We start from the raw sequence: 17,066 nt of genomic DNA, 5'->3' as shown, positions 1-17,066 counted from the left end.
AGACAAAGTAAGAAATACTGAGAAAAGGAGAGAAACAGAGAGATAACTGGCCAAAAATAGAAGACTTTTGCCCACCTGTGGCAGTCAGTCGTATGATCTCAGTCCCAGCAGCAGCTCCCTCACTCAGTGACACAGAGTATTCTGCTCTGCTGAATACTGGAGGGTTATCATTCACATCACCAATGGTAATCACTGCAGCAACATTAGAGCTCCTCTGGGGCACACCACGGTCTGACACTACCACAGTGAGGTTGTAAAGTGGCTTGATTTCAAAGTCAAGGGCCTCAGCCAACAGTAGTGTCCCGACAGTTTGGAAGCCTCGCCCCTCAAGGAACCGCACACTGCTTTCAATCTGGAATGCATTCCCTTCATTTCCGTTGGCAATAGCAAAGTCAAAGCCGCAGTTTTCTCGAGAGAGGTCACTGTCAAAGGCCTCAAAAGTCAGAACTGTTGATCCTGGGATGGTGTCCTCAGAAACGGTAGCCCTGCAGACAGAGAACATTACGTATGTAACAACAGGTATTGATGTTACACCATGATAGATTAAGAATCTAATGAATGTAGACTGACCTATACTCTGATTGGTGGAACACAGGAGCGTTGTCATTGATGTCAGAGATTTGAACCTGGACAGTAGTGAGGGAGGAGAGTGAAGGCGAGCCTCCATCACGAGCTTCAATGACAATACTGACTGATGGACGTTCAGGGTCAAACTCAGCTCTGTGATTGATGAACAGGGTTCCTTGATACGGAGAGAAATGAGAAGTTACTTCAAGGTTGCTTTGCAAGTTACTTTCAAAATTATACACTAATTATGATATTATTTTATTATATTATTTCATATTATTGAAACTGTAAACTGATGTAGTCAGTTAAAATTTGTCACATAGGAAGCCAAGATTGTCTACCATTGTTGGGGTCAATGTAGAAACCCTCCTGAGTTGATGACATCACTTTGTAGCTGATCTTCCCATTCTCTCCAGAGTCCCTGTCGGTTGCTGTTACCGTGACAACTGCACTCCCCGGCGGCGTGTGCTCAGGCAGAGTTACCTGGGGTGAAAAAATATTAATAACAACACTTAAGCATCACGGTAAAAGTAACATATAAGCCAACAACTGAACACATAAATACTGTAATAAACTCAAAAAGGGGAAAATTGCATTTTATATCATAGTTCCTGTTTTTCCTGAGTTTGTGCTAATGTTGAGGTCATTTCCTTAGACAGAGTAATAAATATTATATTGGCTCATCTCTGCAACCTTTCTCCAATGAATATTAGGCAGTTAACTTTTATCACCCCCACTGTGTGCATGTTGGGAATGTACATATGTGTGTTTTATAGTATGTGTACTGTACATGTTTACAAGTGCAGTTTCTTTTTCTTTTATGAAGAAATAGTAAACCTAAGAGCAATAATTTCTGAAGTGCATTTAAACCCTTATCAAATTTTATGAGGCGTTGAGACATCAGAAATTTAAACAAACATATTCAATATTAATATTCATTTCAATATAACACTATTAATAATTTCTTCAACAATGCATTTCCTCACGTCGCAAGAAGTCAAATACTCATGGATAGGAATAATTGTCAAGCCACTATATGAGCTGTATGATTTTGTGGGAAACAGTAAGCAATTGAAGTCCGCAATTGTAACAATCATGTTTTACCATGAGCATACTTCAAGTTGATAAATAAAAAAAAATTAAAAAAAAGAAAATCAACTTAATTTAGAGGCAATCCTACCTGATAGAGATCATGGGTGAATGTAGGTGCATTGTCATTAACATCCTCCACCAATATGGTAATGTTAGCCTCAGTTTGGTGCTGGCTGTCTGTGGCTCTGACAGTCAGGGTGTACCAGGTCTTCTCCTCAAAGTCTAGAGGGGCAGTGAGGGACACACCTCCGCTGTAGCGGTGAATCCCAAACTTGCCTAAGGCTGTTGGGTCCAGCTGCAAGGAGTAGGAGAGGGCAGGACTGGAGTCGACATCGTTACCCGTCACAAGAGTGATCTCTGTGCCGATCAGAGTATCTGATAGAAATGATAGAGAATGAACAGAAACCTGTTAGTTGCAATTACCTTTGTGTGGGCAAAATATTTTTTGTAGTTGTTATACTTCTACCATGATGAACAACTAAACATATTTAGGCTTGCACATGGTTTGTCTGGTCAAAAGCATTTGTTTTGTAAATTTAATGAATTTTCTATAAACTGGCTGCATACGATACATAACAAGAAAACGAAAAAAATCCTGTATATTAAAAGCACTTACTCTCTGGGATACGAACTTCCTGGGGCAAGGGAATAGTGGGACTGTTGTCATTCTGGTCCACAATGATTACTGTCAATGTAGCCGAACCAGCCAATCGAGGACTTCCTCTATCAGTTGCTGTAACTACTAGCCTGTGGGTGGGCAGGAAAAGTTTTCAGGTCATGCTACTTTTAGAAAGAAAATACGTCATTTTACTTTTTTACCTTTGGTCACACATTCTCACATTGTTACAAAAGAAACACACAAAAAGTTATGAAAATGTTGTAGTGAATAGCAGTTGATTTACAGAGTTTGAAATTGCTTTGCTATGTGATACATCTGGCATGCAGATATGGGATTGTACTGGTGCTTGTATCGTCAGCAAACTGTCAGCTTCCTCACCAGCTATCTAAACACAAACTAGGTGAGTGAATATGATTCATGATGTGTTTTTCTTCATACATATTTACCTGCATGTAATGGTCTTTTTCTGTACACCGCCATGCAGTGGCTCAAACAGTTATTATGAGCTAAATATATATCAATCCACAAAACATGCACATTAAAAGCCTCTTGGTGAGTTTTATTCAACCGCAGATCTGTTCTCACTTGGTCTGGGTAAAGATCTCACGGTCCATGATGGCTGCTGTGGTGATGCTTCCTGTCATCGGGTCGATCTTGAACAGGCCGCTCATTCCTGATGACTGGATGGAGTAGGTCACCTGACCATTTTGGCCCTGGTCCACATCCTCAGCCACCACCTGGGAGTAGGTGTAGGGTAGAGAAGAAACAGTGAGAAGGATGAGGATTTATTTTTAACCTTAGCGAATCTCCAGTAGACCAAAAACCTGTATGACTTTGTATTATTTATTGTGCAGTTTCCATATTTGGAAGCACCTGTATGATAGGCATTTCATATCCCTGTGCTTCTCTCATGTAGGCCACATAATTCTGCAGCTGGAAGCGAGGAAGGTTGTCATTGACATCTTGCAGAATCAAGTTGATAGCCATGAAAGATGTGGAGGACACAGTTTCAGCCTTCACTACTAGACGGAGTCTGGGGGTGTCTTCAAAGTCCAGCCCAAAGGAGCTCTGCACCCAGATTTCACCTGGCAGACAGATGAAGAAAGATGAGATTGGAAATATAGGAGCAGGAGATTATTAAATGAGGGATTGATCTACTATGGATGTTTGTATGTGCTGTTTTTTTATCCTGTTAACAATCTGTAAGTCAAACCTGAATTCACATCTTGTGGGACATCACTTAAAAAAACATTGTGAGTTATTGTGAGTTTTACCTGTTGAGGAACTGATGCTGAAGGCCTGCTTTCTGTTCCCACTGAAGAGACTGTAGCTGATACCCTTATGTGTGCCATCTGGGTGTTGAGCCTGAGTCTGAGCCACAGCTGTGCCTGAATTGTGGAAGAAGAGCAGAGAAAATCATTCCTTACAATGACAGCAGAGAAATCCTCAAAGCAGAGAGATGATTACTGTAATCCCTAATAGTACTGTATTAATGTCTGACCTTTTTCAGCATTCTCCTGTATACTGACATCTCTAGCATTCCTAGAGAAGCGGATGCCGTTGTACTCCACCTCCTTCACGTATATCACCACCACCCCCTGTGCAGACTGGGCTGGGCTGCCCTGGTCCATGGCCTCCACAATCAGCGTCCTCTGAGCCTGGGTCAGATCTCCGATTGGCTCAGTGGCCTGTATCTCCCCAGTCAGGGAATTGATGCTGAAGCCCTTCACTGGGGTGGCAAAACGGTAAAACACAGAGCCATTAGCTCCAAAGTCCTTGTCCTCAGCCTTCATGGTGGCCAGAACCCGCTGGGATCGCCTGCTGGACACTTCAATGATCAACGGATCCTGGATGAAGAAGGGAGTGTTGTCGTTCACATCTAGGATAGTGACTGTCACCTGGAGAGGAGAGTTCGCAGATGGGTTAAGAGCAAAAGTTATTGTAATCATTGTAAAAAATGACTATTCAAAGAAACCTTCTATATTCAACATGTGAATCATAAATTCAAGGCTTTTTTCAAACATCAGTTGACCCTCATTTACCTGAGCAGAGGTGTTTCTGGGTGCAGCAGGTGAAAGGTCAACAGCAAACACGTGGAAGCTGTATGACGCCGATTTTTCCCGGTCCAGAGGTGCCGATGTGGTAATACGACCGGTGTTCTCATCCACAGAGAATGCTCCGTGCGCCTCTTGGCTGAGGAAATACAGAACCTTCCCATTCTCATTCTCATCAGCATCTGTGGCTGTCACCTGGAAATAGATCCATACATGTTGATTAAATGATGATTTTGTTTTAAAAAAAAGTGAGAAACATGTCAAGCAACATGATTGCACAAAATTAAAACAAAATAAGATGTTCTTCAAGGATAGCAGGTTAAGTAACAAGTTATTGATTTAAGGTTATCCTATACAACAGTTGTACATGTGGGATGGGAAATTCCTGATAATCTTAGTTCCAATTTCTGCTTACCTTCAGAACTTGGGACCCCTCTGCAGCATCCTCTGACACATCCACAGAGTAGCTGCTGCTGCTGAAAACAGGGCTGTTGTCATTGACATCCAGCACTTTGACTTCCACTGTGACAGTACTGCTGAGAGCCGGGCTGCCTCGGTCCGTGGCTACCACCTCCAGAGTATATTTAGCCCTTGTCTCCCTGTCCAGGCCGCGTGAGGTGGACAGTGCTCCTGTGCTGGCGTCAAGATGGAAATCTCCATCGGGGTCCCCAGCTGGATTGAAGCCGTTCATCAGGCAGAAGAAAGAAAAATCTTTAAAAACTCATGAGTCCATTGTGTATTGAAAGTAAGCGAGAAAGGGGAACATCAGTGCCAACTCTGCACTTAAGTCTGAATGTGCTCCAGAGAGGTAGATGGAATGTACTACTTTTTAAATAAGACAAAATAATGTCAGGAGCGAGACTGGGATCAATGCTGAATGTCTACTTCTACGGCCAAACCTATTCGTCCAAACTGTCAGTACAACTTCAGATGACTTGATAGTTACTTTGAGTGTGCATATTGGCAATAATAAATTCACTATACACAGCTGGGTGTCAGCTGTAATAATCTGTCAACAACCTGTAAATTTAAACTTGACCATTTCAATTACAAAAATCCATTCTCTTTCCAAGGATATTGTTATTTTCACAGCAGAAACACACTGAAACAGCAATTATAGCAATTGTGTTGAACGAAATTGCTCTTTTAAATCCATTCTAATGAAATATTTGGGTTAGACACACAACGCTGTTCTCACCAGTGATCCTGTACTCCAGCTCTCCACCAGGACCTGAGTCAGGGTCCGTGGCCTTGAGAAAGCAGAGCTCTACAGGGGCCTGGTTCTCCGGCACCTCCAGTCCATACCACGGCTTTGCAAAGACCGGAGCGTTGTCGTTCACATCTTGCACCTCCACACGGACGACAGCCTTGGCAAAGTTAGGAGGCAACCCTCCATCCCTTGCGTACACTGGCAAGAGATGAAATTGTCACGCTGATGAGATATATAGATGGATGTTTTATCTGTTCATAAACTGAAGAAAAACCTTGTGTAAGACAGCGGATATAGTAATACCAGTGAGTGTGTAGTGGTCTTGCAGCTCTTTGTCCAGTTCCTTGGTGGTGGTGATGACTCCTGTCACGGGGTTGATGATGAAACCTTCTTCTGTCACACCACCATATGTCACTTGGCCATTAGAACCTGCATTGAAACACAATACAGACATGAATAACAATAAAAGTCTGGGCACACAAAACAAGCAATAAAGCTAATAGGCTACATCCAATGTAATAAGGCAGTACTTTAATTTTAAACAAGGCTATCAAGTCCTAATGAAAGTTCCAGAAATACAAAGCTCTGGATGGTGGCTGTGACAACAAATTTTCATTAGAAGCTGAATTTGTGGTGTATTATTAAAGTGATTTGGTTTCTGAAAACCATTTACATCTCTGTATTGCTTCTTACTGAAGTCATATGTTTATTACCTCTACTGTTTTATTAATTCTCCCTGCTGTTAATTTTGAAAAATTTCTTCTTTTGATGCTCTCTATAATCTTGAATTCCTACATTTATTAAACAAACAAAAAAAAACCCCAAAAAACAAACAAACAAACAAACAAAAAACAAAACAAAACAAAACAAAACAAACAAAAAACAAAAACAAAACAAACAAACAAAAAAAAAAAAATATATATATATATATATATACACACATTTTGAATCAGTCTTTTTGCACCTATAGTTATGTAGTCCCCATGTCCAGTGAGTAATGAATTTACACATATTTAAACCAACCTTGGTCTCGGTCAGTGGCAGTAACTGTAAGCACTGTGGTTCCTGGTCCTTGGTTTTCCATCACCTGGGTCTCAAACTCTGCTCGCTGGAACACTGGAGCTTCATCATTCACATCAATCACCTGCACACACAGCACCTGCGAGGTGGAAAGCTGAGGTATCCCATGATCCTCTGCTATAATGGTCAGATTGAAGACTTCCTGTTCCTCTCGGTCTAAGGCTTTAAGGATGGAGAGCGAGCCTACAGGAGAGAAAAAGATTCAGTGAGCAGTGAAGGATACCTTTCTAAAACCTTCCTAGATTATTTCAGTTAAAAATCCACTTATTTGGTCTTGAAATGTGTGTGTTTGTATCCAAGTGTGTGTGTGTATTTTAGATTATTTTTGAGAACATGTAGTTTTAGTGTACCTGAGAGAGGCAGTATTTGAATGCTTAGAGGACCAGTAAAACAAAACCTTTACAGCTTTGCTTTATGAGAGTTTCCACAGTAAGTTAAAGACCACAGTTACTTCATGCCAGCTATTCAATTCTGCCACGTTGAATGTGCATTTAAATATGAATCAGTGTACTGCAGGGCTTTATTATTGAACGTGTTTGATTATTGCAAAGCACATGTGCATGCACAAACAACCTACTACTACAACCTGGAACTATACAGTAGCTGCCAACTTGAATCAACCTATTACCTCCCCTAAATCAAGGTTATAGTTTTTTCCCTTTCTCCTTACAACATTACAGTATGTGTTACCCTTTAAATCTGTAAGGCATTAACTGGTGTGTGTGTGTGTGTGTGTGTGTGTACGTGTGTTTTATGTGAATCGAGTTGGTTCAGATAGAGATACAGTCTGTGAATCAGACCACCACTTCTCAGGCTCTGGCTTCAGTTACTCTTCTACCTTTTATGTCTACACCCTACACCCCTGTCATCACCATGACTACAAGGAGGGTCAGCCAAAGTGAGGGAAAATATGAAATGTTTGTGTGTGTGTGTGTGTATTGTTCACAGCAATCTATAAGTTTATCTGGCATACAGTACCCGAGAGACGAACGTAATTTATATGTGCCACAACATGCCAAACACATATATTGCGTGTTGACTGAAGTTTCTGTGAGGTTTTGCAAGTTCCCATTCAGCCAAATACAGACAGATGCAAAACATTTACTGTTTCACCCTGCCCTGTAGCCAATTTAGTGTTAATGATACAGTATCAACCTTATAGTATGATAAGGGTGCTATTACTTTCTCTGGACTAACTTTACTCAAACACATGGAAGTTTATTTTATTTTAATTCTACTCAAGATTTCAAGGTTTCCAAAGAAGCAAAATATGTCATACTGAATTTCAGGGTAATGGGCACGATATAATGCACAAAAAAGACAGATTTTTTTTCCATTTAATGCAATAGTGCAGCCATAAAAATGGTGTCTAGCATTTGAGTACTTTACTTTAATACATGTAATTGTCTGACATAGCTTTAGAAACAAGTAGATATAGAATATAAAATGTTATGTTCTCAAACAGCATAAATAAAATGTCTATGGATACTTGAGAAGAAATGAAGGGAAATAGAAGAAACATAGCTTTAAAGTGATTAATAAAACTAGCAGTAAAGCAGCGGTGGTGTGAAATAACAGAAAGTCCATGTTGGCAGAGCAGACATATAATTTATAAGTGGTAATCAGGCTAATGATACCCCCCATATTAGCCAGGTAGTTTGGTAAATGTCTTTGCAATACAATTCTAATCTGCTATTACAGCTATTATTAACCAAAAGCTTAACACCACATAGGCTGAGAAACAAACCAGAAGTGAAATCAACCTCTGCTAATGCACCAGACACTTGACGGTAATGAAGTAAAGACTTTCTTCCATCTGGAAGCTGCATTAAATGTGAATTCTTATGGTTCCTAATCCCATCTCAGTCACAGCTGAGCACGCCTACACCACCCAGCTCCGATGATGAAGAGATTATACATACACATATATAAGGTATCAAAGGCTGTCCACGTCCCAAGCCCAAATAAAGATTGGTTCCCATGAACAACTCCATCAAGAAAAGAACACCAAAGCAATATTCAAGTGAAATATTGCTTTAAGGCACTGAAAGATCATCTAGTAAAGAAGGTTATGAGGGTTATGAGTATTTTAGCAGTTGAGAGACCTTATAGACGCAGCACTTCAGCGGGTAATTATGGCCTTCTGGAAAATTTTGTTCATCCAGGGGGCTTCCATGGGTGGGATGCTGATTATGTATCAATCATGAAACACCCCCCCAAAAAGGCCACATAGTACTTTTGCTGTGTTAAATCATTCAAAGCAGGATTGTAAACGCTAGAAATGATGTGGTTAATTTTACTCTAATCATGCCTTGATGGAGTGTAAATTGGATATTTATGGGAAATCCCCAGTCTCCCCAGACCCTATTATATTATTGTAACATTATGATATTTTTAGATGCTGTGTAACCGTAAAAATAAGCTTACCAGTATTAGGGTTCAGACTGAAGCGACCAGCGCTGTTGCCTGTCTGGATTCTGTATGACACCCTGCCATTTTCTCCTTCATCTTCATCTCGAGCCATCACGTACAAAATCACAAAGCTGTCAATAAAAATAGAAAAATAACAGACGTTACAAGCACTTGCTAATTTTAAAATTTACTTTAATGGGCCTCTTGGAAGTTCTTCCTTTGTGGCCTGATGGATGCCAGCTGTCTGACTGAAATGTATGTGATGGTGCCAAAAACAAACAAGCCTACTGTGAGACTTGCCACCCACCCTACAGGCTGATCCTCCATTACGCTGACCGCAGACGGAGAGCTGAAGACAGGAGCGTTGTCATTTTCATCTGTCACGAACACTCGGGCAGTGACCGAACTCCAGCGCCGCTGCAAAGGATCCAATGCCTGGTCTGTGGCCCGCACCACAAGATACAGAGAAGGCGTAGACTCACAATCTAACTTCTGCCCCAGGGTCAGTACTCCAGTAATGGGGTCAAGGGCCAGGAGGTCGGGTGTGTTTGGCCAGTAGTGCTCAATGGAGTAACGTAGCTCACTGTTGGGTCCGCTGCCATCCTGAATTCATGAAAATATTGATCAAGTGAGGAAAAACATTTAAAATCATGTCTTGAATTATAGGAATAAACACATTATTTCACTGTATGCATCAAAAGCAAATATGAAGAAGTATCAGTTGCATCCAAAGAAGAGAATAGTCTCAGTTTCACACCTGATCCATAGCCTGGAAGGTATATATCGAAGCCCCTGGTTCTACATTCTCTGGGATCACAATGGTAATGGGGTCTTCTGTGAACTGGGGGGCATGATCGTTGCTATCCTGCACGTTGATATCCAGCTGCACCAGGTGGCTGCTGGGAAACGCCTGGGAGAAGTCCGACACCTCGATGTTCAGCGTATACCTCGACCCCTTCTCATAGTCCAGCTCACGTACCAGGTACACATCGCCCTTTAAATGGTCCACCATGAAAGTCCCATCTCGGTCTGTCCCCCCCACTACCAGGTAGGTCACCTGGCCCTCCAGTAAAGCAGGCTCAAGCTGGTCATGTGGGCGGACGGAGCCAATGATGGAGCCCGGAGGAGCCCCTTCAACTGTGTTCAGTGTCATAGAGAGCACGTTGGGTTTGGGGCTGGACTTAGAGGATCCAAGAACCTGAAGAAAAGGAAAGTAGAGTCAAATAGGCTCATTTTGGCATTAGCTGTAACTTTCTTCACCTAATTGTGATGATTCAGGACTCAATACTAGAATAAGTAAGTGACCTTGCTTCACACAGTGAAACAAACATTTCATACATGCTATTATTTCAACCAAGCGTGGAAGAAAAGTGTCAAGGCAAGTGGGGTGCTGTGTATATTACAGGATCTGACTTCTTGTGGTATTCTGCAGACAATTCAACTATATGGCTCTCACCCCAGCCCATCCCAAAACATAGCCTTGAGCTGTAGTCTGTTTCTGTTTTGTTGTTATTACTATAATAACCCTCACAGGCATTCTCATTGTGAATGAAGACATTATGTACAATCCTTCCAGTAAATATCCTGACATTGTGGCATTCTGGCTTCAAGATGAGAGGCAGAGTTTGTGACCTATGATAAAATAATGAAGGGTGTGATGGGAAGAAAAACTGTAAATGTTCCAATTCAAATAATGTAAAGCAATTAGTGCAGCCTCCATACACCACAGTCCAGTCAGATGGGAAACAAACCTGGCAGATGCCCCCTGGCAGATGGGAAACCTGCCAGGGGGCAGATCAAAGAGCTCAGAAGACAGCAAACATAAGTAGATTTTAACAAGCTCTGGTTTCATCATCATAAAATCCATACCTGCACCATTCCTCCTTTGGTGTTACAAAGATCTGTTGCAATTTACTGCAACCTAAAAGATGATGTGGATTAATGGTGTAATTCAGCACTGCTCTTTAACTGGAAAAAAAAGTCCTACTTTTTGTTTAGTCGATTTGTACTTTTCCCTGTTGTGTCCTAATGCCTTCCTCCTATACAAGCCAGCTAGCATGTGCACTGTAGTACTTGTGGTGTACAACAATATCCCTGCATCTGATTTTACCCACAGCTATGTGAAATGTTATCTCAAAAATCATTATGTGGAAATGTTACCTCACGAAGAGTGTTTGAATGTGTCGTTACAGTGAGTGTGTCTGCTTGTGCCTGTGTATCACTGCCTGCTACCGTGTGGTGTATTCTCTTTCTCTCTGTGTGATTCAATGCAGCTGGCTCTCATCAAATCTCATCTGGGAGCATTTGATTCCAAGGTGCCTGTTTCCCCTCTGTCTAATCTCAGTGTCGCACAAGCGGGGCGCAGGCGAAATCTAAGGCAAGCACTCCCTCTGTAATTAGCATCCTTTTCCTTTCTGAAATCACATCACATAAAAACATTGAGCTCAAAGCTCCACAGTAAAAGCAAACCACCACCCTTCTCTGGCTAAATGCCTCTGTGGCGGACCGTTTTCTTTCCTGCTGTTGAATTCCTGATATTGTATGTTGATATGCAGGATTGACCCTCCCGCAGAAAGTTCAGAACAATAACTCAGTCCAGACCAGCTCCCTCCTGCAGCTCGGGGTTTCTCACCTTGGGTTTTGGTTACCCCACTAACCTTTGGAGCAGGAAACACACTCTAGATTTGATAGATGCTTTTGTTTGTACAGGCACAGGTTCAGTTTCTCTCCTTCTCATATTTACCTCCTTTTCCAATTTCTTTGACAGTTATACTGTTCACTTTGTGCACAGTTTGAGGAAATTACTCGCAGCAAGGAATGCAAAAGGATTGAGGTAATGTGTAGCTGTGACAGTTTCAGGTCTGGTCGCCAGATTGGCTTTTGTTTGCCATTACCAGATGCCGTGGAAATGTTTCAGAGGGGCAACAAATGTGTAAGTGTATGTTTACCTGTATCCGAAGCTGGCAGGTGGAGCTGAGGCCTGGCGTTCCATGGTCGGTAGCAGTCACACTGAAGACGTATTCGGCTCGCTCAGCCCATCTCAGAGGGGAAGCGGTGCGAAGCTCACCACTGGTCGGGTTAAGGGAGAAACGCTCTGCTCTGGAGCCTTCAGAGGAAGCATGCATATGGAGATCAGCTCAAAGTTAAGATAAGATGATAAAACACTAGAGGAAGAACATATTTTATCAATTGTAGCTTGATTTAAGGAAGTAGATCTATCTGTAAATATAACTGTAAGATAATTTATCACACTCACCTGATAAAGAGTAGTGGATGGTGCCATTTTCTCCCTCATCTGGGTCTTTAGCTGACACTGTACCTAACACTGTCCCAGATGAAAGCCCCTCCATCACCTACAATGAAGGACAAGTGTCATATCTTATGTATATATCTTAATATTATGTGTACAGTATCCTCCTTTCATGTTTATTCCTATTCTGATCTTGACATTTGAAACATATAAATAACTTTCAGAACTAAATTATCACTCATTTTAAAATATTTGGTGAAGAAATCATACAAGAAGGTCACAATATACATATCTGCTGTCATGTGAAATCTTTGCTTTGATAACAGTTTTGCTGGGATAGACTTTCTCTATGGTTTGAGGAAAGACTCTTTAAAACCCCCCTGGATAAACTTCAAGCTGAAGTGACAGTCAATCATCTTCACCTTTCAGAAGAGCTAGATCTCTTTCTGTCACAACGTGATCTATTTAAATCTTTCCGCATACTCACCTGAAGGAGCAGCTCCCTGTCCGGCCTTGCATGAATAAAAGTGGGGGCGTGGTCATTTTCATCCAGCACAGTGATATGAGCTGTGCCAGTGGCACTGCGAGGGGGCGTGCCGCCATCTTGTATCACCACAACAAGCTGGTAGCTGGACTGCTGCTCTCTGTCCAAGGCAAGGCGGGTGCTGATCTCGCCTTAAGAACAAGGGGAGAGCATAAGAAGTGAAGGCTTTAGCTTTCATTACTTGCAATAATTACAGAGTAAAAACCATGTTCATTTAACTGACAAACAGCAAATCATTAATTCCTCAGGGGAAATCATGCTTGTATTAGTGCTGCTTATGAAGTAGCTGCTAAATCAGTAACTACATTTCATCCAGTTACAACAAACTGCTTCAAGTGTAACACTGCCGCTATTAAATCACACTAAAAAGGCAAACTCATTTTGTTTATCCTCACCTGTCTGGGAGTTGATCTGAAAGTGCCTGTCAGTGTGCAGCAGCCTGTAGGTGAGTCGAGCATTTAGTCCTGCATCCCTATCTGTTGCAGACACTCTGCCAAAGCCTGTCCCTGCCAGCAGGTTCTCTCTGACGGCCAGGAACACCCTCTCCTGGCTCAGTCTGGGAGAATTGTCATTCTCGTCTGTTACCGTCACCCTGACTGTGGCGCTTCCAGTTCTCCCTGCCCCTCCTGGGCCTGAGGTGGCCAGGATAGTCAACAGGTACATGTCCTTAACTTCGCGGTCCAGAGAGCTACGAACAAACAGCCAACCACTATCTGGCATGATTCCAAACCCGGCAGCATCGCCATCAGGCCTGAGGCGGTAAGAAACAGAGGACGAGGAAGATGAAGAGGAACTCCCACCATTCCCAGAGGCCTCTCTGTTGAGTGCTCTAACCTGTAGGAAACGTGTATTAAGAGGTGTGTTTTCCCGCAGCTCCACACGGTAAGTGAGGGTGTCGAAATTGGGGCCTTGTGCATCCTGTGCTTGGATGTGGACCACGAGGGTGAAGGTGGAGCTAAGCTGAGGCGCCCCACCATCTTTGGCAACCACCTGAAGGTCATAGCGAGGGACGCTTTCATATGACAGACTCCCAATCAGCCGTACTTCTCCGCTGCCCCGATCAACACCAAACGTCCTCTGACCACTGCTGCCTGCAGCCCCAGCAGAGACCAAGTCGAAGCTGAGCTGACCGTTATGACCAGAGTCCTTGTCAGAGGCCTGGATGCGGTAGATAACAGTCCCCATTTTGGTGATCTCAGGTAAGAGGAGGGACTCTGATGAAGAGGGGAGGAAGGTTGGGGCATTGTCATTGACGTCTGAAATAGTTATGTGTACCCGGCTGGTTCCGTATGCTGGAGGAGAGCCGCAGCGCGCCTGGATCTCCAGGTCAAGACTGGAGCACGTCTCATGGTCCAGAGGAAGGGCTGTACGAATGGTACCAGATGCGCTGTCCACAGTGAAGTAACCATCAGGGTCTCCAGAAGATATGGAGTAGAAGACATCCTTAGAAACACCTGGATGAAAGACAGAAAGAGACAGCAAAATAAACAGAATAGAGTGAAAAAAGGGGACTAGGGCTGTAAAATTTTAAATGAGTAAAAAATGCTGTCAAAATTCCCCAGATCCCAGGGTGACACCTTCAAAATTCTTGTTCTTCAGTTTACAATGCAATAAATCACAGAAAAGGAACAAATAGTCACATTTGAGAAGCTGGAACCAGCAAGTATCAAGCATGTTTGCTTGATAAATGACTAACAGCTGTGACTGAAAATGTGGTCAAGTAATTTTCTGTCAAAAGTGGGTTTTTCACCACTAGAACGAACAGAAAGTATTTCAATATGATGTATATAGCCATTAATCTATCCATCCAACACATCAAAATTCATGAATTTTACATTTTTAGTAGACAGCAGATATGGTGTCTTTATTTCAGCTGATATCTCTTGTAAGGCTTAATGAAGGGCTGGATTCACTCAAAGTGGGTTAGAGGCCGGACTCACTGAAAACGTTTCACAGCTACACAGACAAAGATAAGTGTGCTTCTGTCCACTACACCACTGAGAACACTTCATTCTGACTCCCACTCAGAATTATAACCCCATCCAAATCCATTTCTCTATCATTAATACCGAGAGAAAATAAAAGTCTGGCCAGAGTGAAAATGATCCCCGTTAAAGCCCACGCTGTGTGATGGATGTGATTTCTTAATGGAGTGTATGCTCTTGTTGCTTGTGTATTTGAACAACTACCAAAGTGAGAGGTAAGACATCATACATTCTTGAGCCCATTAGTGCATTTCTGTCCAGGTACTTGTCAGAAAGATGAGAACAGGGTTGTCACATAAAACTGGTGATACATGTAAAGTAAACTGATTAAAGCAAATGGTCGAAGACAGACACACAGTAGAGTAAAGAGAAAATACCTCAACTGAGACATTGAGTCCACATGTGTCCTTACCTGTCTTGGCAGAAGCACGGACCACTCCCACCGCTGTGCCTCTGAGAACATCCTCAGACACGGTGAAGAAATACTGCGCCTGTTCAAACACAGGAGACGCCACCGAGCCTCCTACCACACTCACGTTCACCCTGGCATTGACCGGTGCTGTCAGACCACCGCCGTCCTCAGCTGATATCACCATGGAGATGACAGTGTTGGCTTTGCCATGGAGCGAGCGCGAGAGAGAGATTACACCTGTGAAGATAATAGATGAATTGATCCTCTGCTTCACAAACACTACATTAGGTCTTCCATGTTATTATTATGTGTGTATAAGTATTCATGCTACACACACATACCTGTGTCCTTGTTGAGGGTGAAGAAAGCGGAGCCTCCTCCGGGTACCGTACGGTAGGTCACCTTGCCGTTTTGCCCAGCATCAGGATCATTGGCTGTCACCTTGACAACGGAGGTTCCCGGAGCACTATGGGTACTGAGGCTGACTGTGTAGAGGACTGGATAGAAGGTGGGCCGGTTGTCATTGATGTCCACCACTGAGACCCTCACATGGGTTACTGAGCTCAGACCACCCTGGAAAGAAAAAAAAAAAAGTAGAAATAGTTTTGCATTAAAATATAATGTTAACATTGCACGCAAGTTCACATAAGCAATGTTGTAATGATATTACAGACCTTAACTGACTAGTGTATTGAGATAAAGGAGCCTACATCATAATAATAACTATTTTAGCTAAAGCACTTCCTCCCTTCCTGCACAGTATATCCCTGAAGGCAACATTCAATTTGTTTTCCATCCCTTGGTGACAGTCCTGGACTTTCATGTTATGAATCTGTGACAATAGATTTATGTCACACTGTTAAGATGAAGCAGCTGTTAAGGAAGACAGAAAGATGAGTTCTCTGTTGAAGATCCCTGAAATATGGAGCCAATCAACCGCATGCATTTGTCAGCAAGGGGACGGGTTTGTGCTCATTACACTGTATTTGCGGGCTTAGTTTTACGAGACCATTAAAAAACAGGGATAGTCGGGACGAAGGGAACAGACACCAGCTGGATCGAGCTGGGAATGTGCTGAGGGTGGGAGAGAAGATGCATTGTGTGTCTGTGCCTGTGTGTGTGTGTGTGTCTGTGTGTGTAGGGTAGGGTGGGGGTGCATTGTGAGGTTAGGGAGGTGAATTATAAACTTGAATTCAATATTTACCTGAATAGGGATAGACAAAGACAATAAAAAACATATGAACACTACCACTACTATGTGTATAATAATATGTTTATGTATGGTTATGTATTCTGATATATACGTACTGTATATGTTTTTTCAATGTAACCCAACTACACACAAGAGAATGAATGTTTTATTGCATCTCATGTAGAGTTTCAATGCCTATTTAAGTGCATCTAATGTGATTAATTGACACTTAAAATATGTATGGGTCTATTGGGAAGACAGGCTGCTAGAGCTTGTATAAATGTGGTCACGCAAGTATCCTATTTAACTTAAACAGTATCATCCTAAAAGCTAATTTAAATCGACTTTATGAATGGATATGTTTTCCTACTTCTTTACCTTTTTCCTTCCCCACACTCCCTGATTGCTTTGCCATGCTGTTGCTGCTTCCCCTTGATTTTTTTTTTTTTTTGAAGCCACTGCGCGAGGGACAGGATGCTGTCTTCAAAAATGTCCTGCACGTCTGTTTGATCAGATTTATTTGAGTGCAGCTGTACACATCTTTAATTTGCCTTCAGCCTGAAGCTTTGATCACACACTCAGCAGGCAATGTGTTTGGCCTCTTCGAGCTACAGACGTGCTGGTCTGACTTTAGTTTGACTTTTTGGCC

The 17,066-nt window shown here is 42.4% G+C and overlaps 1 protein-coding gene across 1 annotated transcript in view; it reads right to left on the bottom strand.

Annotated features, from left to right (window-relative positions):
• Positions 1 to 17,066, bottom strand: part of LOC137195666 (protocadherin-16-like) — an 89,762-nt gene that overhangs the window by 7,979 nt on the left and 64,717 nt on the right. The window contains exons 6-28 of the mRNA XM_067608208.1: positions 15,567 to 15,798; positions 15,226 to 15,462; positions 13,224 to 14,282; positions 12,772 to 12,959; positions 12,291 to 12,387; positions 11,983 to 12,140; positions 9,792 to 10,232; positions 9,342 to 9,637; positions 9,050 to 9,165; positions 6,566 to 6,805; positions 5,846 to 5,971; positions 5,531 to 5,740; positions 4,748 to 5,004; positions 4,321 to 4,527; positions 3,780 to 4,176; positions 3,553 to 3,666; positions 3,152 to 3,363; positions 2,864 to 3,015; positions 2,276 to 2,406; positions 1,748 to 2,034; positions 909 to 1,050; positions 571 to 742; positions 76 to 485 (exon numbers count right to left, since the gene is read on the bottom strand). Of these exons, the coding sequence (XP_067464309.1) occupies positions 76 to 485; positions 571 to 742; positions 909 to 1,050; positions 1,748 to 2,034; positions 2,276 to 2,406; positions 2,864 to 3,015; positions 3,152 to 3,363; positions 3,553 to 3,666; positions 3,780 to 4,176; positions 4,321 to 4,527; positions 4,748 to 5,004; positions 5,531 to 5,740; positions 5,846 to 5,971; positions 6,566 to 6,805; positions 9,050 to 9,165; positions 9,342 to 9,637; positions 9,792 to 10,232; positions 11,983 to 12,140; positions 12,291 to 12,387; positions 12,772 to 12,959; positions 13,224 to 14,282; positions 15,226 to 15,462; positions 15,567 to 15,798 (5,881 nt within the window). The remainder of the gene's footprint in view (positions 1 to 75; positions 486 to 570; positions 743 to 908; positions 1,051 to 1,747; positions 2,035 to 2,275; positions 2,407 to 2,863; positions 3,016 to 3,151; positions 3,364 to 3,552; positions 3,667 to 3,779; positions 4,177 to 4,320; positions 4,528 to 4,747; positions 5,005 to 5,530; positions 5,741 to 5,845; positions 5,972 to 6,565; positions 6,806 to 9,049; positions 9,166 to 9,341; positions 9,638 to 9,791; positions 10,233 to 11,982; positions 12,141 to 12,290; positions 12,388 to 12,771; positions 12,960 to 13,223; positions 14,283 to 15,225; positions 15,463 to 15,566; positions 15,799 to 17,066) is intronic.

Source organism: Thunnus thynnus, chromosome 13, assembly GCF_963924715.1.
Source record: "Thunnus thynnus chromosome 13, fThuThy2.1, whole genome shotgun sequence".
NCBI lineage: Eukaryota > Metazoa > Chordata > Actinopteri > Scombriformes > Scombridae > Thunnus > Thunnus thynnus.
This window is presented reverse-complemented; position numbering and strand designations above follow the sequence as displayed.